The 10,725-nt window shown below is 40.7% G+C and overlaps 1 protein-coding gene across 1 annotated transcript in view; it reads left to right on the top strand.

Annotated features, from left to right (window-relative positions):
* Window positions 1-2,191, top strand: part of IL26 (interleukin 26) — a 16,120-nt gene extending 13,929 nt beyond the window's left edge. Inside the window, exons 4-5 of the mRNA XM_006767782.2 lie at window positions 1,909-1,974; window positions 2,062-2,191. Coding sequence (XP_006767845.1) covers window positions 1,909-1,974; window positions 2,062-2,148 — 153 coding nt within the window. The 3' untranslated portion in view covers window positions 2,149-2,191. The remainder of the gene's footprint in view (window positions 1-1,908; window positions 1,975-2,061) is intronic.
* The last annotated feature ends 8,534 nt before the right edge of the window (window positions 2,192-10,725 follow it).

Raw genomic sequence — 10,725 nt, forward strand, 5'->3', positions numbered from 1 at the left:
CAGAATATTAACTTCCATGCTTCAGTTTCCCAATCCGTAAAATGAGGATAATAATAGTACCTACCTCATAGGGTTGTTGTGAGGACTGAATGAGTTCATACAACTAAAGCCTTCCGATTAGTGCCTGACATATAACACTAACATATTACATGTTGACTATTTTTACCTAACCATCTTCTTAGTATTTCTGTCTTCACTGGAAGGGGAATTGGATAAAGATGGGAGCTCCGGAAACTGCCGAGTTTTTACCTCCTAACAGTAAACTTGCACTTTCTTAATTTTTCTACCTACAACTATTTTATCTACTAACACTATCTTGCTCATCATTATGTCATTAGTACCTAGAAGATGGCCCAACAAATAGCAGGCACTTTAGGAATGTTTAATGAGTGAGTGAATTCTTTCTGATTATATTCTCTGACGTTGGCTACCACTGTCCTGGGTCTGTCATGCTTTGCCTTGGCCTCACAGGATTGGTTTGAGATGAAATGTCCTCTTCTTAATTCAGGGCTCTTACCACAGGGATGTCCAATCCTGTGCTTGTGAAGCCCATAAACTGCACCTTAACCAGAACATTCATGTCTGCAGTTCTTCTGTGCCTCATCATCAAATCCTTTCCCTCTAAGCAAGGTCTGACCGGAAGGTAGAGTCCCCATCTATGCAGAGTCATGACAGCATGATCACTTTTAAGCCCTAAAACAGCATTCAGGATATAACTGTCAAATCATTTCAGTTATTTTCTCTTGATAGGAAAGGGGCCTGAATGATGCCTCTTCTCTCCACTTCTCCTTTTAGTATTGGCCATGTTTCATTTGTTGTAATAGGTGTTGTCATTTAGCTGCTTCCACTTCCTGAGTTTTAACTAAGTGTTATCTTTATTGACGTCCCGGACACTATTTTACCACTACTCTTGTGATACTTTGAGTGAGTGACTTACACACCTGGAGCTTGGTTTTCTTTTCTATAAATTGAGAAGACTTGGCCTTGTAATCTCCTTGGTCTAATTCTAGAGCTAAGGTTTTATGGGCAAAAACTAAATAGATAAATTATGTATTTTCACCTTTTTCTTTCCCTTTCTCTAATTAACTCTATGGAAATTTGTGGGAGAGTAGAAGGTGAAGTTAATTTCTTCCCCCTTATCTCCTAGGAAGTCCTGTGCTCAGAGAGGATTTGAAAATTCACCTCCTCAGGGGAGACTGGCAGTCTGTACCAGCCAGGATATAAATCATCAGCCTCCTCCTTCTCCTAATTTAGGAATTAATATTAATTTCTTAGTGCTTTCTCCTGGCAAGTGACCCCTGAATATTGTCCAGTGCCATGTGCATAACAGCCATGGTAATTTTTCAAAAAGTAAAACTCTTTTGTCCTCCCACATCTCACATGCTACTCACATCTCTCTTGTTCAGTTGCTCCAGCCAACCTTTTTTCTTTCAGTTTCTAGAAAGCACTTAGTCTTTCCTGCCTCAGAGCCTTTGCACACCTTTCCCTCTGCCTGAATAATTCTCTCCTGTGCATCTTCTCCAACCACCTCCATCTTTCTTTAGCTTCTAAAATAACTGGTTCCTTTTCATTTTTCAGATCTTAATTTAAATATCATTCTTCAAAAGAGCCCTCCCTGACCAATTGAAAGTCCGTCATTCCTATAAATCCCTCTCACAGTGTCTCGTGCCTTACAAACTCAGCCTTCATTGTAACTTGTAAACTTTAATTTTTGCTTCTTTTCTTATCTAGCATCTGCCTCCACCATGAAACTGTATGCTCTGTGAGGACAGAGACCATGTATTATTTATTTCCAGTGCGTATCCATGCCCAGAACACAATACCTACTCAATAAGTGTTTTCTGAATAAATGAAAGTACTATTAGTGCCTCTTTGACATAGTAACTGTATTTACTGTCGATTTCTTAGATTTCCTGTGCTTCATCAGCTAGAGAGATGAAATCCATTACCAGGATGAAAAGAACATTTTATGGGGTAAGTATTCCGAATCCTTGCTTTTGAATACTGTATTTTTTTTAAATTGACAAGATTTCTGCTTTTATATCTCTACTTTATCTGCAGATTGGAAACAGAGGAATCTACAAAGCCATCAATGAATTGGATATTCTTCTTTCCTGGATTAAACAATTCCTGGAAAATATTAAGTAATGCAAGAAATCAAGTGCATTGATTTGATTTTTTGAAATATAATGAAAACCACCAGCAATACATTTAAAACAGTATATTTCTTTTTTAAATTTTGTACATAGTACTGACAGCAGGATTCAGAATGGACTGGAGCAAGCATGTCAAAGTTGTGGCTCACAACAGATATTCATTAATGATTACTCATTTATTTCAGCCCTTTGTATTCAGCATGTCTCAATTGAAATAAACCTATGTTTCTATGAAAATTGAAGCTGTTTTTTTTTTTTTTGCGGCCCACATAAACTTAAACCTTGTTTGTTTGGCTAGTGTTAGCCTTTGAGTTTGACATGCTTAGACTAGAGAAATTTAACAAAAACAAAGTTTTGTAGTACTTTCATTCTGAACATGTTTAGTTACCCCCAAACACATTGAATACATTTAATTGAAAGGTGTATAACCAAAATTAACTAATGTAATATTTGTGGAGGGGAAATGACAGATTTCTAGGAAATACTAGAATGTTATTGGGACTGAAATAAATGCCTTATATGATTATTGTCCACTTAAGGGTTTCATGATTCCTAATTATGCTCAGTGTGAACTTAGTTCCTAACAGATTTTGAATTTAATTAAATAAAACTGTTTCTTTCTCCTAAATGTCCTTTTTATGACAGCATGCTAGAATTTCATTGAGTACAATAGGTAACAACCAGATCAGATAAAAAAACAAAAAAACACCCAAGTCAGCTACTTACTTGGAATAGTTTACTAGCTGCCTTTGACAGACAACCTATGCTACAAAGACCACAAATGCTGCCAGAGTTTGATAATGCTCTGTATAATTCAGAAAGTTGATAGAGGCCAAATAAAAGTCTAAATACAGCTTAGATGCCACCACAGCAAATTTCTCATACTGTCTAAATACCATACTTGCATACCTAGACCTTTAGTTAAATGAATAATATGGACTGACCATTGTTTCACATTAAACAGACTCAGCTTCATAGCTACTGGCATACTAAGCATGGGCAGTTTCAGGCAGCACTTTGTGTGACAGCCAGGTCACACCCACAAAGCACTCATTGTGCCCCTGCTGCACACAGACAGCATTGCAACTTGGTGTTTTGTGACATAGTCTGGCTTCTGCAAGGCTTTTGTGGATTTTGTCCTTGGCACCTCTTCTCTTCATTGCTTCCCCACCTCCAGTTCTTCTTTTCAATCTTATGGTCATTATTCTATTCATGAGGGCCTACCCTCTCTTGGTTGATCTGAGATTCCAAAATTACCTCTTTGTCTCCACCCTTCTTCCTTCCTGCCTTCCCCATCAACACCCTGTGGTCTTATCTCTATCTGGGGCCTCATTATTAGGCAAATCCACAGGAAAGGAAAGGTGGTGAGCAGAGGTGATTGGTGAGGACTCTGCATCTCATGCTGTTGATGTAGGGGTTCCCAGTGTAGGCTCCCAGGCCATCAGCAATGGGGCAGCATTTGTTCCTCAGAAACGTTTGGAAGAAGGGATCAGGAATCTATCCTCTGGCTTTGCCATGGGCCTGAGAAGAGGTAGTACACCCACAGCCTCTCACTGCCCCACTTTTAGGGCACTCAGTGTTTCTGGGAACCGGCACCCCCACAGCCGAGGTTGTGCTGCACTTCCACAGAACCTGGTGTCTCCAGTCTTGTTACAAACCATTCATAAAGCTCCCTTGTTACTTAGGGACGCTAGACATCAGAGGGGCTCAGAATTATTTATTTGCTGGTCAGCAAATTTCAGGTCTTTAAGGGATAAAATTTCGCCTGTGTTTCCCAATATATTTGGGTGATTGAATTCAATATTGTTGTTTTTTTAATTTCCCCCCCACATTTTTAGGTTTTCCCAGAATAATCAATAGGCTGTTAAACTCAGTCAGAAGCACTATAGAAATTTAAAAAATCATCACCAAGTAAAACTCAATGTTCTGGTGTCTATTCACAATTAAACTTTTCCAAATGTCAAGGAAAAAAGCATAGTTTTAGCATGTTTGAGTGAAGACTGGTACATTGAAAAGGCAGCTGGGAAGAGATAAGCTGTCCTTGTGCATCGTGAGGAAAGTGTGTTTGGTGGGTCACTGTGTGCTCAGGGTGAAGCCTTCCTTCTGATTCATAGATCCCATTCCGGGCTTATGAGAACCAGAGATGGTCATATTTTTTGAAATGGGCGCATACCCTGAATGCCCATGAGATGTTCTAGAAACCTCAAATGATTTAACACTTTTAGGAAAAATTCCTTCTGGTAGATCCCTCCCCTCTGGCCCCGGGTCATACCTAGGAGACCGAATTTTCTATTAAAGTGTCTTATCTGTCAGCATATAGTTAGAACGAAAGGAGCTGAATCTGCTCTTACCACAGGGTAGAGGGTAAGTGGTCTGAATCCCAGTGAGTAGCCTGGAGTGGTAGAAAAAGCCCTCAGTGACGTCAAGGGACCTGGTTAGTCTCAACTTCCTTGAGGTCCTTGCTTACATCATCAAGAGGGTAACTCATACAAAATATGGATTTCCCTCTCAACTCATCATCCCTCATCACTTTTCTCTAAACCACTTCTCTCCCACTGGCATGCTTGTATTGACTTGTTTGTTTATTGACTGTCTCCACCATATCAGAATATAGGCTCTGTGTGGCAGGACTTTTGTCTGTTTTGTTTCAGGTAGGGTCCCCAGCACACAGAACAGGACCAATACACAGGACACTATGTAAGTATGTGGTGAGTGTATGAACCCATAAAATAATGGATTGAGCCCTGGCTGGCGTGGCTCAGTGGTTGAGTGTCCACCTGTGAACCAGGAGTTCATGGTTCAATTCCCGGTCAGGGCACATGCCCAGGTTGCAGGCTTGATCCCCAGTATAGGGAATGCAGGAAGCAGTCAATCAATGATTCTCATCATTGATGTTTCTATCTCTCCCTCCTCCTTCCTCTCTGAAATCAATAAAAATACTTTAAAAGGGAGAATGGATTGAGGCCTTAGCCCTGCTGCTCTTAGAATGTGTGGCCGATGTCAAGTTACTTTACCTCTGGGCTGGTCCTGGTTGAATTAGCTACCATAGGTGATCTACACAGAAGCCTGCACAATGAGGAAAGGTGGTCTTCTGTATTCCAGCTACACTGCCCTCGCATGGTCTCACACACTCTCCTCTTTTCCCACCACCTGCCTCCAACTCTATCCCTAAGACCTGTTTTGCCTGGATAACTTTTCCTAAACCTTTAAGATTTCATTCAAACATCCTGCTATTAATAGCTTCATACATGTTTTATTTCTTCACAGCACCTATCATAATTACCATTACTTTACTGGGTATATATTTAATGTCTGTCTCTTTCACTAGACTGTCCGTATCAGATTCACTGCAGTTCTGCCAAGACCCTTATAATTAGTAAGTGTCCAATAAGTATTTATTGAATGAATAAGTAAATAAAAAAGTAAGCTGAATTGGATAGCCTCCAAGGTTTCCTCCAGCATTGGCATTCTCTGTTGCTATAATTTCTCCTTGAGGAATGCAATCTAACAGTGCTTCCCAACTTGAGTCCTCTAAGAGCACCTATATCATTATTTGCATAACAAGAATTCAAATTGACACATTTTTCTTCCTTATCCCAAATAAAAGGTAACTGTAAATAACTACACAATTCTTAAAATATGTTACTAAACTCAAACAAATACATTCTTAACTAAAACGTGTGCATTTGTGTACCATGTAGAATCATCTTACAAACCCCAGGTGGAATGTATCTCAGACGTTGGGAAACGCTGCATTATAATGAATTTCCACTGCCTCATTCTGGTCCAACAGAGAAATAGTTGGAAATTAAAACTTGATCATTTTAACCTACCCACAGATACCAGTTTAGAAAAAGTCAAGCCATGATGTTTAGGTTTCAAACTGGTTTCAGAGCCCCTGTCATTGTTTCCAGAGACGGAGGTATGAAAGCACGCTCACCCAGTCAGTCATTCCACGGTGTGATGACGGTGGCTCTCGACAGAGGATGGTGGGATGGCAGTACAGCCCTCAGCCTTCCCCCATCAGCCCTCTGAGAGAGCAGTCTTTGCCCAGGTAGTGTGGTCAATGCAGCGCCCCAGGGAGGGAAGCTATAGGAGTCACTGTCTGTCCTGTTAGCAAGGCCGCTGGAGTGGTCAGATGTGCATGTATCAGTCGGAACAAAAAGTGAAAGCTCAGTCGGGCTGAACAGGAGTCGCAGAAAGCAGATGCAGAACTGCGCTGTGAATCACACGACTCACATAAGGCTTACTCTTATAAGAGTGGAGTCCTTCACTAGGACTGTGAGTTATTAACTAAAATGAAAACCAATCAATTCTATTGATTGCTTTTTATCTCTTAGTCTCAAACCAAAATACAAAGTTCCTTTTTGGTGATTCTTATAAAAGTCAGAATAGTGATTACTTTTGGGGAAAAGGAAAGGCTTGTGGATAGAAAGGGACTCCTGGAGGCTTCCAGAGTAGGTGTCCATTGTTTCTTGACCTGAATAATGGTTACACGTCTGTTTACCTTATATTATTAAGCTGTGCATTTGTTTTGTGGGGTTTCTGTTTTATATTTTACAATAAAACTCTGAAAACCCGAAGCAAAACCAAAACACAATTCTATAAACAGTTACTGAATACTTCAATCTACCGGTCATGGCTGACATACTAATCTACACTAATAAAAGGAAACATGCAAATTGGTGTCACTCCGCTATGCCCACCAGCCAATCAGGATGAGTATGCAAATTAACCCAACAAAGATGGCAGTTAATTTGCATATGCAGACACAGAGTGAAGACTGAAGGCTCTGGCCTGAGTGAAGACTGAAGACTGAAGACAACTGAAGACTGAAGACTGAAGAGGCTTGGCTTCTCTGCTGCGGTCGGAGTGAAGGCCTGGGTCCCGGGTGCAGGAGGAAAACTGATGCTGGCAGCCAGGGGAAGGAAGGCCTATTGCACAAAGAAATTCGTGCAATGGGCCTCTAGTCCTACATAATAAGAGAGGAATATGCTAATTAGCCGTTATGCTCTGAGGTGTAACGACTAAGTGCGTCATGACCAGATCACGGATCAGCAGGAGGTTGGGCCAGCGAGGTACAAGTGGGCTGCAGAGAGCTACAGGAGAGGGCAGGGCAGCAAGCTATGAGGGGGAGGAGGAGTAAGGGGGGCAGGGGGAGCTACAGGAGGGCAGGGCAGTGGGTGGAGAGCTACAGGAGGGTGGCAGCAACCTACTGGCTACAAGCGGGTGGCAGAGACCTACAGGATGGGGCAGGACAGCAAGCTATGAGGGGGCGCGGGAAGAGCTACAGGAGGGCGGGGTAGTGACCTACTGGTGCAAGGATTCGTGTGCAGGGCTACTAGTGATAAATAAAACTCATAGTTTCTCTCTAGCAATTTAGGACTTAGTAAGGTAGATAGGAAGATAATCATATTATGAAATGCAGGCAATAATGGGGATATATAGGAAGTGCGGTGGGCAGGGAGGTCAAGACACACTGCTCTGAGGAGGCAAAGTTTGAGGCAATTTAGCCTTTAAGACTCAGCTCAGGTGTCACCTCTTCCAGAAAGCCTTCCTTGATCCCCTCTTCCCAGCCCTCACTCCCAGGCTGGTTTGATGCTCCTTGCAGAGCATGTTTTTAGAGCAGAATTTATCACATTGCATTGTAATTTTCTGTTTGCTCTCCTGAATAAGACTGGGTGCTATTCAGGGTTGATCCCTTGGTGCTTAGCATGGTGCTTGTCACATTTCAGGAATTCAGGAAACATTTTTTGAAATGAAACAATGGAGGAAAATGATGACATTGAGGCTAGAAAAGGGAAAATGGACTTGGGAAATGTTTAGGAGGTAAAAAGGATAGAACTTGGTGATTGACTGGTTGGGGGGGGGGGGGATTTGTGCTGAGGACATAGTCTAGCATGACCCTGGGGTTTTACAATTTCTACTGATATATAGTACTCAGAAAAAATCATTGTAATGATATTCTAGCATTTCCTTTTGGTGAGACACACAAATGCTTTGACATTTGGATTTCATAGGAGCATTAGACTCTCATCATTTGAAAGGAGTAATTAGGTCACATTGTCCAACTTTACATCTTATACCAGAATCTTCTTAATACACTGCTCCCATCTGGCATATACTTGACCACTTACAAAGACTAAACCCCTCCTGGAAGAGCCCTCTCTAACTTTAAATAACCTTTTCTATTGGTCTGAAATCTAACCTCTTGAAACTTATCATATATTTTTTCTACTTTCAAAACATGGGGTGTAGAGTAATTTTGACCCATCTTCCACAGGATGGGTGGATTAGTCAGGAGGTATGTTAAGGAAGAGAGGGCTCTGCTCATTCCCTATAAAGCTTCAAGATGCCCTGTCGATGTGGCTCAGTTGGTTGAGCAAGGTCACATGCACCGAGAGGTCACAGGTTCAATTGCTGGTCAGGACAGGTGTCTGGGTTGCAGGCTCGCTCTCCAATAGGGAGTGCAGGAGGCAGCTGATGGATGATTCTCTCTCATTGATGTTTCTAACTCTCCCTCTCCCTTTCTGTAAAAAATCAATAATATATATATATATTTTTAAAAAATAAAAGAGTGATTATGCTTTAGTATTTGTATCTTCCTCCCATGATGAGGAATAAAGGCCTAATATGCTAAGTGTCGGGTTGGTCATTAAACCTATCAAAGCATAATATGCTAATAATATGTTAAGGCTGCTTAACTGCTCACTATGATGTGCACTGACCACGAAGGGGCATACAGTTGACCAGTTGACCAGTTGCTATGACGTCCACTGACCAAGGGACAGATGCTCTGACTGATAGGTTAGTTTGCTGCTGGGGTCCGGCTGATAAGGACTGAGCGAAATGGGCTGGACATGCCCTAGAGCCTTCCTGTTGTCCCTCCCTGGCCCCAATCATGCACCCATGGAGTCTCTTGGCCTGGCCTGCACCCTCTCGCAATCCAGGTTGAGGGACTTCCCCCCCTCCAAGTGCACAAATTTTGTGCACGAGGCGTCTAGTAAATAAATAAAACATATATATATTTTAAAAGCTTCAAGCTGTAAGGTACATATACCCTGTGTGTTCACAGACCAGAACTTAGAGAGTCACATCCAGCAGTAAGGATGGTAGAAAATTCAACTTTATTTGGGTTAGCCATACATTCAGCTAAAAATTGAGGGCTCCAGTAGATATTAGGTGACACAGTCACATATTAAATATTTGTAAACAGCCACCACTTCCTCTTGTTTCCATCGCAGCTTCCTCATGTCCTTCCAGCTTCAAGTTTTCAAACAGCCACTTGTTTTCAAACAGCAGGGCTTTGGGCATTTTCAATACCTGGAGATTGTTCTCTTCCAGATGCAGTCCAAGCTGTTCTCAACGAGGCCCCGTTAGATTCTTGGGGCCATTTTTGTTGTTGTTTTCATGGTAGTTCCCTGGCTTTCTTTTCTTTTATATTTTATTTGACTTTTTAAAAATTATATATAAACTTATAAAATTGAAATAATATTAAGATATATATAGAAAAAAACATATCTCTCTGCGTCTCTACCTCCACCTTCTCAAGTGAGCCCATAATGGTGGTTTGCTAGGGCTCCTCCCATAATTTTTCTTTTTATCAACAACATCTATATATATGTGTATATATGTACACACACACACATATGTGTGTATATATATATTCCTTTTTTAGAAATAAAAATGATATGATGCCATTTATTTCACACTTCAACCAGTTCTTTCCACTTAACACATCAGGGAAATCTTTCCATATGTATATATGGAAAATATATACATATATTTTACTTAAATAGCTGCAAAATATTCCATTGAATGAGTACAGCAAAATTATTCAACCATTCCAGTTTTTCTTTTAATTTTCAGTTTATATGAAACAGGCTGTAATAAGCATCCTTGTAGGTATATCTTGTTCTGTGTTGTTATTTTTATAAGAATGATTTCTAGAAGAAGGATCGCAGGGTCAAAAGATATGCTAAACACTGCCACACCATTAATGGTTCACAGTAACTCTTATATTGCTAATTTCCCCCACATTCTTGCTAGCACTAGATATTATCAATATTTTTCCATTTCTGCCAGGCTGATGATTAAAAATGGCATCATCTTGACAAGTCAACCATCTTTTCACATGTGCACTCCATTTACATTTCCTTTTTCCGACATATATACCCCCAAATGTCCTATGAGCCATTTATTTAATAAGTTTGAAATCTTATCCAAACCTAACAACAAATGGTACATTTTTATTGGTATTAAGATTTTAAATAATTTAATGTTGAGAAGCATGCTTTGGGTAAAGAATTGTGCTTACTTTCTCCTCTACAAAGCCCATATTGCCCAGCAAGAGATCGCTATGCAGATGGCTTCTCCCTGTGTCCCTCAGCTGAGATTTTTGTTTGTTTGTTTGTTTTTTAAATTTTTTATTACAAAGGGTATTACATATGTGTCCATTCCCCCCCCCTCCGCCCTAGACAGTCCCCTAACCTCCCCTATCCCCCAGTGTCTTATGTCCATTGGTTATGCTTATATGCATGCATACAAGTCCTTTGGTTGATCTCTTATC

Source organism: Myotis davidii, unplaced genomic scaffold, assembly GCF_000327345.1.
Source record: "Myotis davidii unplaced genomic scaffold, ASM32734v1 scaffold982, whole genome shotgun sequence".
Classification (NCBI taxonomy): domain Eukaryota; kingdom Metazoa; phylum Chordata; class Mammalia; order Chiroptera; family Vespertilionidae; genus Myotis; species Myotis davidii.